The 18998-nt window shown below is 37.8% G+C and overlaps 3 protein-coding genes across 8 annotated transcripts in view; all 3 read right to left on the bottom strand.

Annotated features, from left to right (window-relative positions):
- LOC129577290 (gamma-aminobutyric acid receptor subunit beta) overlaps positions 1-4345 on the bottom strand; it is a 96991-nt gene extending 92646 nt beyond the window's left edge. For 4 of the 6 annotated variants that reach the window (XM_055464069.1, XM_055464063.1, XM_055464070.1 and 1 more), the window contains exons 1-2: positions 4209-4345; positions 586-3503 (exon numbers count right to left, since the gene is read on the bottom strand). In XM_055464069.1, the coding sequence (XP_055320044.1) occupies positions 586-707 (122 nt within the window). In that variant the 5' untranslated portion in view covers positions 708-3503; positions 4209-4345. The other 2 variants (XM_055464065.1, XM_055464066.1) reach the window with 2 other exon arrangements.
- A 9158-nt stretch (positions 4346-13503) lies between these two features.
- On the bottom strand, positions 13504-15584 carry LOC129577287 (translation initiation factor eIF-2B subunit gamma). The gene is made up of 6 exons (XM_055464061.1): positions 15264-15584; positions 15029-15198; positions 14763-14953; positions 14296-14628; positions 13972-14198; positions 13504-13836 (listed from the first exon to the last, which is right to left on the bottom strand). Exons 1-6 carry the CDS (start codon positions 15566-15568, stop codon positions 13677-13679), a joined length of 1386 nt encoding a protein of 461 aa, XP_055320036.1. The 5' UTR covers positions 15569-15584; the 3' UTR covers positions 13504-13676.
- Positions 15585-15646: 62 nt separating this feature from the next.
- Positions 15647-17385, bottom strand: LOC129577288 (uncharacterized). The gene is made up of 2 exons (XM_055464062.1): positions 16617-17385; positions 15647-16524 (listed from the first exon to the last, which is right to left on the bottom strand). Exons 1-2 carry the CDS (start codon positions 17226-17228, stop codon positions 15970-15972), a joined length of 1167 nt encoding a protein of 388 aa, XP_055320037.1. The 5' UTR covers positions 17229-17385; the 3' UTR covers positions 15647-15969.
- Between the last annotated feature and the right edge of the window lie 1613 nt (positions 17386-18998).

The following is an 18998-nucleotide window of genomic DNA, read 5'->3' as shown; positions in this document are numbered from 1 at the left end:
AGAGAGAGAGAGAGAGAGAGAGAGAGAGAGAGAGAGAGAGAGAGAGAGAGAAACATGGAACAAAGAGATGAAACTTTGTCCACTTAGCGTTTTGAAAGAAGATTGGCTATAATTCACCACGCAATTCATAACACACTCACTCAGTCAATCATTCACTCATTCACTCAGTCGAACCCATCCATTGGACCAGTATCAAAAATGTCTCAATTACTTTGTATTTGATAAATTAAGCAGACGAACGATTCGAATCGTCCATCGAGAGGAAACTTTTACAGAGATAAATTGGTGTATTCAAAGCAAAGAGAACGAGACCAAGAGCAAAGAGAGATAATAATGCTCAACAGATGAATATTGTACCACAAAAACCACTCCCTGTTATTCTGTCTCTCTCGTCATTTCATTCCTTCTCTCTAAAGAGAATCCAGAATCTTCTTCAGTCTCTGAGTTTTATTCCAGAATTTTTTTTTTCAGTGATAACTGCCATTGAATGAAAATCCTCGATATGCGTATGATATAAACAAAATTCTAAATGGAAACATATGTAGTCACATTTCAATCAGAACAAAATCGGAATTTGGTACTTACGCTGCATCTACGAAAGTCTGTCTTTTTGAAGTGAGCGATGGTAGGAATACGGCAATATTGATTGAAAGCCATAGTATGAATAGATGTGTCCCTTTCGGCAGGAGATCCATTGTTTGCATCATTATTTACTTGTTAATGTTTTCCTTTCCTTTTTGAAGTTTTAGTTTATATTTCGATTTTCGTGTGTCCTCTTTGTTAAATTTAGTTTGGTGGTTTTGGTTTAAGTATTAATTTAGTTATTTTTGTTTTGTTTGGTTTTATTTTAAATGTAATTGTTTTATACGCTCCTAAGTTTAATTTCGTTTTCGAATTAGATAAATAATTTGCTATTTGAGTAATTTTCAGTTAATGTTTGTTCAGCGTGGATTTGGTTGTTGTTGTTGTTGTTTTTGTTGTTGGCGTTGGCTTTGTTCCAGTATACAGCTACAATTCACTAATGTACAACAGTGTTATGTTGTTGCTGTTGTTTCGGTCGAAACTCGATTCGCATGTGAATGTAATGTTCGTGAATATCGTGGATACGTTTAGGGATGAATGTATCGAATCCTTTTACGCGGCCCCCTTTCCACGATTCGTCTTCTTCTCCTTCTTTGTCTTCGTCTTCTATGCTTTTTCTCTCCGTACTCGTCGTTCTCGTTACTTTTTATATTATTATTATTTTGCTTATACTTGTTGTTTGTTGATTTTTATTTCCGATATTTCCGTTATTTCCGCACGGTTGTGTGTGTATTTTTTTATTTCGAAAACGTTGGCTTAGAATGAATGTGGTACGTTCCGAGATGATGTATTCTTTAGAATGTAATGCGCTATCGTTTACATGTGATCGCGTGTATTTCCTTTTCTTCGAGTATTCGTTTTTTCTTCCTTTTCTGTTGTATTATTCTCTGTTTCTTCTTCTTCTTCTTCTACTTTTTATTACTACTTTTGTTATATGTATATATATATTTCAATAACAAATATATATACACATATATTTATCTTTATTTTTGTTGTTGCTCGCTCCTTCTTTGTCGTCAGTGTTTAAACACACTGTTCGGTATTCTGGTTGTTCAGCCTCCTGCAATTTGATTCCATTAGTCGGTGAAAAATACAAACGATGTATGAAACGTTTGGCAGCAATTGATTCTTCGCTACGTGTGTACGGCAATATTCGTGTAATGCGCAAATTGAATATTCGTTTGGAATTTTCTTCTTTGTTTTTGCATTTGCTGTTGCGGTGTGTCCTCTTTCTTTCTTTTCCTTTCTGCTTATTGCTGTTGTTGTTGTATTGTGATGTGGTGGTGTATCTGGCTCTCTCACACTCACTCTGTCTGTCTCTCAAACGGTATGAGTTGGTGTGTATGTGTGTGTGTGTGTGTGTGTGTCGCGCGCGTACCTCTCACTGCCTTTGCAACTATGCTACGATTTTTCACAGTATAATGTAGTAATATGGTATGGTATGTTCAGTTTGTATGCCTGTATAATGGACAAAATAGCTTAGCAATGTATATGCGTTGTCATCCCAATTTCATAAGAAACTGGCTCATCGTACCGGTTAATACGAATTTGTATATTAATATGTAAACCATATTAATCATTGGCGTGGCAACGGAATGTCGACATTTTTACTGCAAAATCTCTGTGTCTGGTTCAACATTTTCGGGGTAGAGCCGAGAGACCGAGAACACACACACACGCTGTATCTGAGAAGTACGCCGGGAGTTGGATGGTTGAAGGAGAGAGAGAACAACCGATTTTGACCGTGTCGTGTCGTGAGAAATGATGGCACCGTTGATTTATGTATGTATCCGATCGCTCTCGCCCAGTCGAGACTCACCGTTTGGATGCACCACCACACACTTTCTATATCTCTCTTTCTCTCTCTCTATCTCTCGGTTACTCACTCACTCACTCGTTCGTTCGCTTCGATGTTTCTATATGCGAATTGAATTTATACCCCAAAATATATTTATAATTTTTATTTTATTGCGTAACGGTATTGCGTGTGTATTCCAATTTTACAATTTCGATGCACTCTGCTTATCTTCTACCGGTCGATTTAAAAAAAAAAATACTTCGTATCAAATTAGCAACAAGCACCAAACAAATCTTCAGTAACAGCAATGGATTCACTTTGTTTCGCTTTTGTTTCACTGATTTCCAACGTTCGCTTCGGTTGGTCTTTTTTTGTATGCAGAGAGCTTTTTATTCGTGCTGATTCCACGGTCGTCGTCGTCGTCGTCGTCGTCGTCGTTGTCGTTGTCGTCGTCGAAAATTGTGTGTATATAGATTAGCGTGCCGTTTCACAAGTATTGAGTGAATGCGTATTCGTTGCGCGTCTAAGTCGCATATACACTCATTTGGTACAGGACACTTGTCCAATAAACACAATCACTGTATCGTGCAAACTCTATCGAGAACCATACTATACATAAATTTTCATTCTATTTTTATTTTATTTTCGATTCTTCTTTTTTTTATTCACAGTCTTTCTTTCCTGCTTGCTCGTCGTTTTCTCTTTCACTCCCTCTCTCTGTATCGCTTTCTCGTGCTGCATAAAAAGGTGTGTATTTGTATTTGATCCAGATTTGAAATTGTTCAACCTTTAAAGTCTGTCTTCGTATCGAATATCTTGTTGGTCTTTGCGGTTGTTGTTTATCATTATTTTTATAATTTCAATTTTCATTTTGTCTTTCTTTTTTCTTTTTTTTCTCTTCTTCTTCTTCTATTCTTCCTCTGTCCGTTCTCACTCTAGCGCTCTCTTCCTATTGGCTTGTAGTTTTTGCAATGCTTTTCATTTTTTTCGTTCTACGTCTGCTCCTGCTTTTTGACAAATTATTTCTTATATGGCTGGCGTACACTGTACAAATGCGATTTGCAACGAGTTCAATGACATCTGTAACACTTTGTGTTTATCGTTTTTTATTTTCTTTTTATACCTATAAATAAAATGAACGAAAATGAGAAATTCAAACAATGAAATGATAGCTTGTTTGGTTCCGGCTTGAAACGGGGGGGGGGGGGGGAAGGAGAGCATTGAGCTGAATTTTATATATATATATATATATGTATGTATGGATATATTAGCCCGATATATGCATATACATATAAATATATTGTGTATTGCTAGAGGCAGCGGGAGATATGAATTATTGAAAATGATTATGTGAGTGCTGATTCAAGCAATCGAATCCTTCGTGATTTTGTATCGTTGATCTTGCAGAATTAGCTAATCTAATTATGATATCAACAAGAACTGGATCACACTGATTTCATTTGGTTTTAATTTTTCTGGTTTAGTTTGGATATTTTGCACACAATGGATTAAAACTGAATTTGAAATTTTCCAATTTCGCTTTTTTTTGCTCTCTCGCTCTCTCTCTCTCTCTCTCTATTCGACGAGAGTTAAACTCTCTGTCTTTTTGTATGAGTACGTGTTTTGTTTAGTTTTCAAAATTGATTTAAATAATTTTTTGGCTCAAGTATTCCATGTACACTATTGTGGATCGTTTGGATTATTTTTGATTTTATAGGAAATTTTCTTCAATTTATGTTAATTCATTTGCTTATATTTCTTTCGTTTTTTTTTTTAATTAAAAAAATGTGAATTTATGGGTGCTTTCTCTTTCAAATGCTGAGCCTACAACTACGAACATCCGTACAGACCGATTTTTTTCTCAGACTAGCAGAAATACTGGGCGGGACACATAAAATACGAAAAAGCACAATTTTCTTTACGTTTGGCCAGAACGCTAAATTTCGATTCAGAGAAAAATGCGTTAGACGCATGCGCCACAACCCCTAAACCAAATATGTGTTCACACACGTACGATTCTCATATTGTTGACGTTGTGTGGTTGTCGTTTTTGAATCAGATATACACACAGTGAGAGACCGAAAAGCAATATTCATACACGAACAATCCAACTTTTACCGTAGCTATTATTCACGCTCTGTATATGTGTGTGGAGCCCGCTTTGCAAACACATTCAAACAGATGGAACACACGGCATTAAAGCGTCAATGTTCCTGCTCCTTAAACGGTTGCTTTTGCTGGCTGCTTTTTTCGCTTGGTCTCTTTTAGCTTAGAGCACACACACACACACACACACACCGACCAACGACTCCAAATCACAAATACTCGCAAAAAAGCTCAAACGAATAGACCGCGCGCAAGCAGCACCACCAACAACGGGTGAATATTCGTCAAGTCGTTGAAAGGAAAATACAAACAGCGAAGGAAGCTGGTTCTTTCTTAACATTCAGACAGTATGTGCCGTGTGTGCTTTTTTCCCTTTATATTTGCTTTTTCCTTTGTTGGTTTTGCTATTTTGCACGCGACAACACACAATACGGGTATACACTTGTAAATTGAGCCTGTTTCCACAAATATGCGTAGCTGCTGCTGCTTGGCTGTGTGTACTTTCTCTCTCTCTTTGTGCTGGCCAAACGTTCTTCGTCTCTCTTTCTATATATCTGTATTATTTGTCTGAAATATTTTGCGAAATTTTTCGACAGAGATTTTTGGGCGTGTGTTAGTGTGTGTTAGTTGGTGAAAGGAATCATATGCGTGTGTGTGTGTGTGTGTGCGGGCTTTGAAAAACACACGAAAAATCTTTGTGTCGCAAATGACGAAAACAGTAATAGCAATCATAAAACCAGCTATAGATCTTCACTTGGTTCGAATGCAGAAACTTTTTCTTGAAAACGATAATAACAACTAAATCGAACAACGCCTACAACACTCGTTCGGAAGGAATTTTCTGATTTTATTTCGCCATTTTTTCCCTCTTTTTCTTCTTTTACTTCTTCATCTCGAATGTGGTGGCGTATGCGTGAAATTCGCTCGGCCAATGCACAGGAATGGTTGTGTCTAGGCGGACGAAAATTCGCATATGAATCTTGTTTGCATTAAAGTGCTTTTCGTCGAGAAGAAGAATTGTTCTTCTTGATGGGGTGGCGAATAAGCGACCGAGCTATGAGCGAACATGATCTCTCTCTCTCTCTCGCTCTCTTTGTTGATTGAAAACAAGCAATGGATTTTACAAATTATACGATGACTCTTTCGCAATCTCATGTATGCATTAACCAAACGGCTTATCAGTAAGGAGCCGATACTAACTTTCAATATTTACGAAATTTTATTCGTTTTTCTTACGTAAATCGATGAGATGTGATGTGATTGCTGTTGTGTGAGAACCCAAAAACTACTAAAGGCCGAAAGAGATGATCATTGTAATTCAATAGCTGTTAACCAAGCGAGAGATGCATCATGCCGCACTCAAGCATGAGTTAGTATGTAACAATATAATTTTCGTCACCCAATGTTCACTGGATTCATGAAACTCTCTTTCCCTCTCCATGTGCATCTTTTAAGTGCTTGTATGAGATAGAGATAGATGGATCACTATATGAGAAGCTTTTGCACATGCACATATCGTTCAAAGCCTTCATCAAGCGTGAAATGTATAGAAGAGCGATTATCAGGGCACATATTGGCAGGTCTCTGTGTGTTGTCCTTTAGCAATATTTAGTGATGACGATAAAAACATTCGGATCATTTTAATGACGACTCCTACATGCAGAAAAGAGAACTATGCCACGGGATGGGAAAAATGGTTAGAAGAACAACAGAAATATCATGACGACGACGATTTGTGTGTGCTTATTCTAATCGAAACGGTTTAATATAAAGCTATTTGGGTGCGACCGATGCGACATTCTCTATGTAGCCAAATCCAATCGACGACATTCAACATCGACCGGTCGCTGTGCAAAATCATTCTGCCAACGCTAACACGTCGGTCGTTGATTATTGCACGTTCCATCCATACCAGATCAGCTTTCAGACCCAAATCCACCAAACACACAAAAGTGCGCGCGGCGGCAGTGGCGGTGAATGGAGACCGAATATATCCATACACTCTCATCGTCAATTACATTAGACAAGCACTCAACTCTCAACTCTCAGCACAGTTCATTGTTACCAGTGAACAATATTTTCTCTTTCTTTTTTTCTCCGGTTCGCTTTTGCTTTTACTTTTGTTGTGTGTATGTGTGTGTGGGTGAGTGAGTGTATGTACGGTTGCTAGCTGCCCTCTTTCCAACTTGCTCTCGGCATAAAATGTGAGCTGTGTAAAACAACGTCGAGCATTTTAAATTCGTTAAAGCGCTAGAGAGCGAACGATGTATGTATATACGATGAAACTTGGAACGACGAGTTACCAGTCGTTCATGTCTCAACTCATTCTCTCTTTTTCCGTTTGCCACTTGTCAAAAGACGAACAGAAGTTTTGCACTCATACGTGTGTTTGTATATATCATTATATGACCAACGTTCATATGCATATATATAATATTTCATTCGGGAGGGTAAAAATCACAACAAAAATATTCTACAGCTAGCTACATTTGAATCTTTTTCTGTTCATTTGGTGTGTCTGTGTATGTATGTATGTATGTGTAGCTCTAGCCCAAAGCCCAAAATGTACTCTGTACAGTCTACACAAATATATACGAGCGATTGTAACCGCAATCCTACACCCTGTTCGAGTGAAGCTTTGATTTTGCGTATGTGTCTGCAAGCAGAAATAGCAACAACAGCAATGGCAACCGCACCGAAAAGGCGAAAGCACCATTATGCAAGTGGAAAAAAGTAACATGGCAAGAAAAAAGAAATGGAAAGAGAGAGAGAGAAAGAGAGAGAGAGAGAGAAAACGAAATGAAGCATTTGCAACATAAACAGCAAACGATTCAATGACCAGCACCAGAGGCAGCAGCAGCAGCATCATCACCATCAACAAAGCATTCAGTTTCGGACGCAATCAATCTAACACAGAAATATCGTGCTATATAAACAACCATATATCGTTCAATATGCGTACAACCACATGGAAATCGACCTGTGTTAATGTAACCATTCTATCGTTTGCCTAAAAGATATATTAAATGTTTGGATTTTGGAAAGCAGAGGCGACAGCAGCAACAACAAAAACGACAACAGTAACAGCACCAGTAGCAGAAGCACAGACCATACACTCTCCGTGAATTATTGTGATTGTATACAGCGCAATCGCTGCGCCCGGGAAATAATATATAGCAGCATTGTGTACTGTATTGATTTGTGCGACCTTTTCAGTGTATACGTGCGAATGTGTTTTATAGTGTGCACATCTTGTTCTCACTCATTCTATCTTTTGCTCTCACGTTCACTCTTTCGGTGGCCACTATTCACCGTGCATGTGCAAGTGTATATGTGTATGCCGAGGAAAGCGCACAGGCGAGAGAGTACTCTCACCTGCACTTCTTTCACGGATCAAATGTGTATACACAAATATAAAGCTCATACTCATACATAAGCTCGTTCACGGCTTTACTCTCGTTTGGTTCTTCGTGTCGATGTAGCTGCTGCTTCCTTTTTCTCGGTGGTGTGTACACTGTACATTCTGTTATTGTGTGTTTTTTTATCGTTTTGCTCTTCTATCGCTTTCTGTGTGTTTGTTCTCTGTACACTCGCTGAACTCTCTGCGCTATGATTTTTCCATATAAATCAGGGATATAGCAGTAAAAGACTAAAAAGCATAACCATAAACAATGTGTAGCTAGCGTAAGGAGCAATGAATAACACAGTTTTTTTCCTCTTCTTCTTGTTGTTGTAAAATTCAGCTCTTTCTGTTTGTGCGAGAGCAAGCACATCTCTCAGCTCACTCGTTCGTTCGTTTGTTCGTGTGAGTTTTTGTTTGAGGATATCTCATTCTCGTGTTTTTTTTCTCTTCTTTCTCGTTGTCGGAGAGCTATAGTTTTTTTACTCGTCATCGTCTTGTTGGTGATGTTTTTGTTATTGCGCCAGTCCCATATCTCTGCAGATTTCACAGCCAAAATGATGCTTCAGCGCAGTCAAATAGTTTATACAAGTTTCATTTACGACCGTTGCTTTCACATTCGGGCAGCGCACGCTTTAAAGTCAACATTCCAAGGGGATTTTGTCTCTAATCCATGAACATCGATGCTGTTGTTGTCTTCGTTGCCGTTGCCACCGCCACTACTTCTGCTGCTGCTGCTTTATTCATGCGCTGAACAATGGATAGAAGCGGCTGTGCTCCAGCAATGACGTTATTTTGGTCACTGGATATTTTTACTCGCAAACTGTTATTGAGCTGAATGTCTATGACGTTATTACGATTGTGCCATTACTTACGTTTGAACAAGATTACGCAATTCGCTGTGCCAAAATGAATGCTCGGTTGGAAATGGGGAGCGCGAGGAAACGAGCAGAAGCAGCGGCAGCAGTAGTACCACCATGGAATAAGCTCGTTTCTGCTGCTACTGCTGGTGTTTTAAATCATCCACAACAACATAAAGCGCATCGCTCTGCACATACATACGAAAGAAGGGTGAATAGAACGGGCCGTGTGCCGTGCCATGCCATGCAATTTATATTTCCCAAGTATGTATAATGTATGGACAATGGATTTGTTGCTATTTGAACTCACTCTCGCCAGCATTCTCTCGCTCTCAATTTCTCTCTTCCCATTCTCGCTATAAGAAGAGCGTTAACTTTGCAGCAGTCCAGTGTGCGCGTATGGATATTTCTTTCTATTCACTCACACACAGAGAGATAGATAGAGATCGACTAAAATCAAATGAAAATGGGAAAAAAACCTAGAATGGCTCTTATTAAAGTGCGCATACATGCATAACAGCGTTTACATTATCAAAGGTGAAACATTATTATTTATTATATTCTCTTCTGTTATGTTGCATTCCATTCGGTTCGGTTTGGTTCCGCTTGGATCGGTTTCGATATTTTGCTGGATGAGCATTGAGTTGATTTGGTGTGGTGTGGTGTGTGAGCTTAGACTCTCTGGTTCGACTTCTATCTTTGTTTCATTTCTCTCCGCTCTATCTCTCTCTCTCTCTCTCTCTCTCTCTCTCTCTCTCTCTCTCTCTCACTTCTTTTCTTCTTTCGATGTTTCTTTCTTTATTTTTTTTGGCGTTTCCATACATATGATTTCCTTTACAGTGGGTCGGTTTTTGTGCGCATATGCCTGCGGTGATCTGAGAGAGACAGAGAGATCGGAATAGAAAGAGAGACAGAGAGGGGGAATGCGAGTGTGTTGGTCTCACATATGACAGCATAGTTTGCACAAAACCTGATTGTTTGAGTTGCTTGTTGACGCTGACTAAGCGTTCAAAGTGTAAATAATAAACGCTATGAACGGAATACACCGCCGACTAACAAATTTAATCGCACGCACATAAATGGGATTTTATGCAGCATGGTTATCAACAACGTGAGAGCTCAATGTTGTAGGCACGAGAAGGAGAGAAAGAGCTTGCGATCTGCTACCGCGCGCGCGTTTCACATACAAAAGCCGAATTGGATTTTCTGTTGGAATTGCGTGAGCAATTCATCAATGATGAAGCGATTTAAGGTAGCTGATTATTCCATCGCTTTCTGCAAAATCGACCGAAATTTATCTACAGTTTATTTTTATATGATTTTGCAAGAAAATTTTGAAATTTAGTTAAGCTTGTATGATGTGTGTGTGTGTGCGTGTGTGATTGAAAGAGAGAGAGAAAAACGTATGGATGAATAGCGGCAGCAGCCGCAGGAGAGAGAGTATATAATTGTACACAGAGCCTATGTCCATGAGATGTCTGGCATTTAATTCGTATGTTATTTGCTTGCCTTGTTTATCCGTCTATTTGGCCATCGTGCACGTCGTGCATCACGCTTCATACAAATTCTTATGCTTCGTTGTGATGCTATTTCTCTCTCTCTCTCTCTCTCTCTCTCTTCCACTCACTCCCTCGTAGCTACCTCCTACTCGCTCTCTCCCTCAAATGAATAAAATGTCAGAATTTTGGAATCATTTATCCCGAATCGTAAATTGAATGGGAAAAGGTAATTTTCACACGAGCAACTCCAACGGCATTCAATAGCATATTTTTCCGTGTTCAAACGCCATCCACATTTGGATTTGGGTTAATTTACTCGATTAAATCCGTTTCTTTTTTTTTCTCTGTTTTCATCTTCGACCATGTATGTGTGTGTGCGCGCTTGTTTTTCGAATTTGTAAAACGTAGCATACTAGAACGATGGTATTGTTTTATTGCAGTTTTTTCCCCGTGCTTTTATTAAATAGTCATATAGCAATAAATCAAAATGCTTAAGACATCGATCAAGAAATAACATGCAGCACATCACAGGAATAAGAACAAGAATGAAGAAGAAGAAAAAAATACCGTCGAAACTTTGCACGTTAAAATGTAAATACATGCAAAGCAATTTCATGAAAAATGTTCCCGAGCTGTACTGCATAGTAATGGAACCTATCGATTTATTTAGATCCATAAACCAAACACACGAAAAACCGAGACACAGAACGAGAGCAAGAGCGTGAGCGAAAGGGAGAGAGAGACTGCGATGGGAAATCGCGATTGAGCAAAACAAAAATCCAAGCACACACACACACACACACACACACACACACACTGTATGTGAGCTGTGACTGGAACGCGCGCGATCTCCGCCCGCCAGCTAAGATAATCGTTTTATTTTTCTTTTGAAACTTACGATAAAGTGCCAAAGAGTTTTTAGCGCGGAGAAATGACTCAAGTTCGACACCGATTTTGTACACATCGTGCGAATATTGGAACATGGAAGGAATACTGTAAAACTGTAACGGTTTCTCATGAGAAAATTCCAAATGATTTTTTTTCTTCATTTTAGTTTAACGAGGAAACGCACAGAGAAAAAAAAGACACACATACACACCAAACCAATGAGATCAACTGAAAAGTATCGAAAATCATGTAAACATGTCCATAACATTAATTGGCGTTCAATTAACAAAAAAATATCGAGTTTCATTTTATTTTTTCCTTTTTCCTCTCTCTCTCTCTCTCTCTCTCTGTCTCTCTCGCTCCATATATCGACTGTTATATATACGTGATAAATGCCACGTATTCAGGATAAAACGTTTGATGTGCAAGTAAACATGTTCATTTAGTTTTTCACACACATTTTTTTCCCGAATTGTAATTAAAATTGTGTTTCTATTTTTATTGGTTGTGTCATAATACACAGCACGAATTGGACGGAAATCATAAAAAACAACAGATAAAAGTGTCAATATAATGTGCACAATAAGCCAGCAACTAGGCCAGGGCAGAGTCAAGAAAAAAAAAAACAATTCAGCATCAACGAAAATTACAAAACGAGTCTATTACGTTGTTGAGAAACATGAGCAGCTATTAGCTCATAGCAATGGAAAGAACCAACTTCAGCGACACAAAAAAGTCAAACTGAATTTGATAAATGGTGCATAAGATTGCAAGGTATTTGATCACCTCAACAATGTCGACGACGCCGACCCTTCACTTAAAATATTCACTAATTTAATGTTCCCCTTCCTGTGTAATATATATATCCTCTCCGTTGCTGCTAAATATGGGCAAACATCTTCACATTTTCGTACTGGGTCGAACATTTTTTGGATGTTACGACGAGTGTGTAATGCCTGGAAGAAGTGGTTTGTGAGTGCTAACATCGCATGTAATAATAATAACGCATGCATTAAAACGAAATTTCGTTGAACAAATCTATTTACATGCAGTCTATCATTCTTCCCTCATATCTTCTTCACTCTTGTGTGTGTGTGTTTGTGTGTGTGGGTCTATTTTTTTCGTCTCCTTCTTCTTTTTTCTAGTCTTTTGTAACATGAACAAAAACATGTCGCAATATTATCATTTTATCATTTGATTAGGTTGTGCTCCTCCATATATCCATTTTATGAGTGGCTAACATTTCCCTCTTTGCTCGCTTGCTTGTTTCTTTCTTTCTGTTTTTATTTTCTTGCCGTATCTCGTTCGTTCCCTCTCTATCTTGCTCTTGCTCTTGCTCTCTTTTCGGTCGAACAATAGATGTATTGCCATTGAATGGGAGATGAGTGCATAGTATAAATGAAAATAGCAAAATATTTGAACAGTTGAAGGCTATGCGTATAACGACAAAAAAAGTACGAAGCAAAATTTTTATCGCTTTTCTCCATTTTCTCGCACCCGTCGCCGTTTTCACCGTCACTGCCGCCGCAACCCAGTACACATCAGTTCAGAGTGCGCATTGTTTGACTCGCATCGTCGCAATAAGATGAGAATATCGACAAGCACTGGTTACGCATTTGCTTCTTCGTTTGTTTTTTATTGCTACAGTAAAAACAAACCAAAGATTTTGAACACACGAGCAGCACTCATCTCTCTCTCTCTCTCTCTCTCTCTCTCTCTCTGTCACACGTTTTACATTTTGAATGTTTAGCTAATAAAAAAACGCACACTTTTGGATTACCACGACCATAAGCTTTGCAGTGAACACTGAACAAGCTTTAAGCACCCGCGCAACATCTGGACGACAATCGAACATTAAAAAAATAAAAGAAGTTACATCCATAAAACACTTGTCTTTAGGCTTACAGAGTTGAAACCACTCTTATATTTACAAATAGATAACCATTTTTGAATAAATTTCTTATGGTGTTTTGACTTCGGCCAAAACAAATGTTGACGAAATTTCAATCGAACAATATTTTTCAATCGAACATCAATATTTAAACAAAAATTGCAAGAAAAACGGGTAAAATTGTTCGAAAGATTTCAGATAACATGGCCATTATTCAAGAAATGTTGAGTAATTTGTTTCGATTCAATTACTTAAACATTTCATTTGAAATACTTACGGAAATACTTTCACTTTCAAATATTTGCTCAATTTTGGGCGACACTGTACTTTTAAAAGCAGTCAATAGATGGCGCTGACGCTTCAATTCACAATTCTCGTATAAATTACACCAAAAAATGAGAATATCGCATGAAACTCCTATTTGCACAATGAAGAACGCTTATTTCATGAGAAAAAAAAATTTGAATCGTATTCCAATCTTCATTGAATGTTAAAAAAAATATATTTAACAATAAAATATCGATATTCTCTTCTTGTAAAAACAATTCTTTTCAGCTGTATTACAAATCGTATGAAATCAAATTACATTTCATCTTTGCAACATTTAACATGATTTTTTCGTGTTTGTTTTCGATATGAAAAAAAAATATATTTATTCAATTTCCATGTAGGCATCCGAATTCGAGAGATGTACTTTTTCTTTGTTTGTATTTTCGGCCACTACATGATTTGGTCCAACGAGGCAATTTTTCAGAATGCAACCCTTTTTCACTACTGCTTTATCGCAAATCACACAATTCTCAATGACACACCTGGAAATATGATGGAAATCATTTTTTTTTTCGGTTAATTCAAATTGGACGAAATGATGTGGAAATACAGAGATGAATTAGATTTCATTTTAATAAATTCCTATTATTTGTTTTACTTCGAATATTTAAATTTACCCTTCTTCAATGATGACTCCATTCATTAGAACGCTATTTGAAATTCTTGTTTTCTGGTTGACGGTTGAATTTGTGCCCAAGACGCAATTTTTCAATGAGGTTTTTTCGGTAACTGTGGCATAATCGGCCACCGCACAGTTAGTCATTTGCGTTGATCGGATATTAGCCTGTGGAGACTCCAGAGGTGGTGCATTGTTCGCAAATAGCTGTGGCCACAAGTCGAAAATCTGAAATATCAAATGACAAATCATTATCATTTTGCTGATTATTCAAACCAAAAAAAATCCACCAAAATCAATTAAATGAGTTTCGTTCAAATGTTACCTTTTGGTTGATCGTACAGTAAGAAAGTGTTGTATTCACTCGAATGCCAAAGCGATTCTCTTGTGGTTTCAGTGCATAGCATCGAATTACATCATCACCGAATGGATTTCGATTGACCGACTCGTTGAATGAAGAGGTTTCCGTAATTTTTTGATCTAAATCATGCTGCTTTCGGTCTACATCATTTTGCAAAATGTGATGGAAGACATCATCCTGACTTATATTGACCACCGAAAATGGCTTTTCATTTTCGTGATTTTTTTGCGGTCGTGACATTTGCTTTTTAACAATTTTCGGCACCAATTCACCTTTCACCGAAAACACTTGAGTTTGCTACAAAAAGAGAAAATATCAAGTTGACAAAGATTCAATTCGTAAAATTGATGGAAGAAAAAAAATGAATGGCTAAATTGAAGGTAATATGATTGCAAAAAAAAAAAAATCGGTACAATTTGTCCAAGACTTACAGTCTTCAAATAGTCAATGACCCATTTGTTAATGATATAAATGTGAGAATCAATTAGACGGCTGTGCATTGTAATATGGTCGTAATGACGCAATAGATGGTATGACAAATTCAGTGTTTCTTCGTAGTCGCTAGCCGATGCAAGGAACGCCAGACGCTGTGTGCCCGCCTGAATACCAATCAAATCTCGATCTAATGCGAATGAAAAACAATTTAGATTATATCCACAAAGCACCAGAAGAGCTAGAAAGTATTTATTTTTCGTACCTTGTTTATGTTTAGCCTTCGGTCCGGGCACAATTGTGTCAGCGTCCAATCCACCTTTGAAGAGTTGTGTAACGATTGAAGCCTTATTTTGCCGAAAATGGTTCAACATTGTGAACAGATCAATGTTCGTTATCGTGTCACAGGATACAAGCACCAAATCGCATTTAATACTGAAAAGAATGAACATTCCACCATCATTTCCATTCATAGATCTGGCTAAAATTAAAATCCTTACCGATCCGAAATCGCCCGCAATGCTTCGGCCGTTCCATAATTTGATTCCGATGGCAGTGTAACGAAATCCAATTTTGCTTTGATTGGTGTACGCTCCAGGGCCTGCTGAATGTCAGATCGTTCCGATTCCAAAACCACAACAATAATCTCCTGAAAATCGTGCCGCTGCAGCATATGCAACGGATAGAAAATCATCGGAAACGGGCCAATGGGCAACAAACATTTGAGCCGTTCGCCAGTGAGCTCTTGAAAACGTGTTCCACGGCCACCAGCCAAAACGATCGCTTGAAATTCAGTTCTTGTCATTTTGATTATTTTTTTTCTGACCAATATGTTTTAACACGTTTTTTCCAATATAAAATTATGAAATAAAACTCAATAAAATTGCAACAACAACGACTTTTCTCGTTCTCTCTCTCTCTCTCTCTCTCCCTGCGTGTCTGTCTAACTCGCTTTTATTTTGCACTTTTGCTATACATTAACACGTCGAGTATTGTGAAGTGATTCTTCTACCGTACATATTGAAAGTGAAGTGACACAAACTGTCACCATCACGAAATGTATAGATAGATTTTGTTGATGTGCTACACACGCACACAGTGCAAACAACTATGTATGGAACTGTCAACAAGGTATATTTTCTATATACTTAAAAATGCGATGCTAAAGTACACAAAACAAACGTTAATATCATAATCGTATAAATTTTACTCGGCATCTAGCTTCTTTGCGGCCAATTTCAATTTCATACTGTCCATCCATGATAATTTGCTTAATTTTAAATGTCCATTCGTTCGAATGATGAGTTGATCATCGTTCGTGTCACGATTGCCGGTTTGTAGCTCATCGCCGCTACCGTCATCTTTTTGGCATTTTTCAAACTGCGTCAATGTGGTGTCGATATCAATTTGTGTTGCATTCACGTTGAGGCATGTATGCTGTTCGACAAATTCCGATATGTTGACATTAAATACGGTTGGACTCTGTGCCTCAATGCTGCTTTCACCATAGATTTCGGTCAACTGAAGATTCAGCGTTCCACCGTTGGTGGTTGCATTCAAAATGCCATGAAAACCAGTTACATCTAAATCGCCTCCATCCAGCAGATACAATTCAGATTTTTTGTGTACATTTTTCAAATGAAGACCACCTTTTTGTGTGATAAATTTGGAATTTTCCGCATAACACGAATTTGTCGATATGATTCCATTTTCACTGATTGCCGTTAATGAATCGCCCAGCACCTGATTCAAATGGATACTCTACAAAAATTGGAAAAAAAAAGTGTCAACGATTTTTGTGAAAAAAATCAAATTGAAGCAACAGAATGAAGAAAAAAATTGAGAGTGTTAACCTTTTGGCCATGGCTTCGAACGTCCATTTTCTTGGCTAGTGTCGTGCCATCGCATTGGATATGCCCATTTTGTGCCACCAAACTCAGGCTCACCGAATGGATATTTTTCGTCTTCACATCGCCATCGTTTGTCGTCACATTGATATCATCACTGTACATATTTTGGATGTTCACATCACGCTTGCTGGCCACTTTTAAATTCGATTTGATGGGCACTTCAATGAGACACTCAACAGCATTGGCCAATTCATCGGCATTCACTTGTGTGCCCAAGTCGTCAACCGTGTCAATAACAATATTTTGATCATCAATTTGTATGGCTGCATCGAAATTGGCTAGGAACGCTGTGACTTTTGATGTGATTTTGGTTGTTTCCTTTGGTTGCAGCGAAATTCTTAGTAGATTCCCATCTGGGCAGTCCAACACATCGTACGGTTTAATATTTAAATGATAGTTTGACGTGATCTTAATATTTGGAAATGGATACACTTGATGAACTATTGACCGTGATGCTGATGCGGCTGATGACTGCGACAAATGCCGTGGATGCCGTGCCATCGATGCGATCAAGTTACGGCCGATAATCGTCAACGGTAACCGAAATGATAACATCTTTGCACTATTTACTCTTCTCAGATGATCGAGAGCGCTGAGAGGAGATACACAATTATGATTTCGGGAGTGTGAATGATGTTTTATTCACTATTTTTTCAAGCTCTTATGTTTTGTCAAAGTGACAGCTCCATGACGAATACCACACGAAAACCACACAAATACGGACAAAAGTACGTGTATAGTACACACGGTGTGTACTTACCATTAAGTATGTTGAATGAACAAAACATAGTTTAGCTTGAGAATATCAGTTTGCCAACAAATAAATGAATTTTGAAACGATAATGAAAATGCCAATGAACGAATCATGACGAACAAGCGCAATGTTTGAAATTTTCAATTTAGAAATTTTTCTCAAAAAGAAAAGGCTTTTTGGAAAATCATCATCAAAAATAATTAATACGAAAGGCAGTGTGCTTGAAATTTATTTGCTGGTCTGTGCGGTGTGTTTGTGTGTTTGCATAGAACATTTCATTTGCACACAAAACATATCTAACTCACGAAAAAAGTCATACATATTTAGATCAAAACATGAACTTCATGTTTTTATTTATCTGTTCGATTTCATTTCCTCACCGAATTTCGTTTGTTTAATTAAAATAAGAAAATTTCAAATGTTCTTCTTCTGTTGTTCGTCTGACGGTGATAGATGAAAGGCGAGAGATTCGAAAGAATGGCGATCGATCACAAATTCCTCATGCAAATGATAGTTTTGAAAAATATTGAAACCTATTGGAAGAGATGCGTTGGGATTTTGAATGTATGATACGATGCATGAGCACAATTTGTGCGTTCAACACGAGCAAATCATACACACACGATGGTAGAGAGAGAGAGAGAGAGAGAGAGAGAGAGAGAGAGAGAGAGAGAGAGAGTGAGAGAGAGCTACAGGTGGGCGAATTCGCGAGTATATACTCTCATACTCACTCATTTCGAAAATTTGTATGTCTCGACATACTCTCATACTCATAGATACTCTTTGAGTATGAGAGTATATACTCAGAGTATATACTCTTTGATTTTGAGTATGTCTTGACCTACTCATTTTTCACCCAAAGGGTAACTCTACACCTACTCTTTTTCCTACTCTTTTTCTTACTCTTTTTCATACTCTTTTTCATACTGATTTGAGTATGTCTCGACATACTCATTTTCAATTTTTTTTTTCCTCAGAAAAAGTTATATATCCTTTATATATTTTTCTGAGGGAGGGAAAACGAGTGAGTAAGTGTAGAGTTACTCTTTCGCAAAAAAATGAGTATGTCGAGACATACTCATTTTCCGTTTGTATGGGAGTAGGAGTAGGAGTATGAATTATACTCTCTTACTCCGCCCACCTGTAGAGAGAGCACAGAACGGTGATAGTCAATGAATGTATGTCTGCTATGACGACGACGACAACGGTGAGTGTGCAAGATAATTTCGGTATATTCATTTGCGTTGGGTGTCGCTCTTTTTTGTTCTTGCATTGAACAGTCTTATAGTTCGCTTGCAAAACGTGTGTGCACAATTGATAAGTATCACGAATCGATGTCAATTTAAATTCTTTATAAGAAATTTTTGTGACGGGAACGTTCCACAAAAATTAATCACTTTGCACAGAACCAATGAAATAGGATTGATTGAATTGAATTTTTGGAGGAGAAAATTGATGCACGATTTCTCCCAAGAAACATATTCATGTAACGCAATTTAGTCATTTTTAACGTTAAAATATGTAACGTTTTTAGGCTTTTTTCCATCAAAATCGACTGAAATTTCAGTGTA

Source organism: Sitodiplosis mosellana, unplaced genomic scaffold (genome assembly GCF_009176505.1).
Source record: "Sitodiplosis mosellana isolate CC-2019 unplaced genomic scaffold, AAFC_SMos_1.0 Smas_scaffold_6197, whole genome shotgun sequence".
Taxonomy (NCBI): Eukaryota; Metazoa; Arthropoda; class Insecta; order Diptera; family Cecidomyiidae; genus Sitodiplosis; species Sitodiplosis mosellana.
This window is presented reverse-complemented; position numbering and strand designations above follow the sequence as displayed.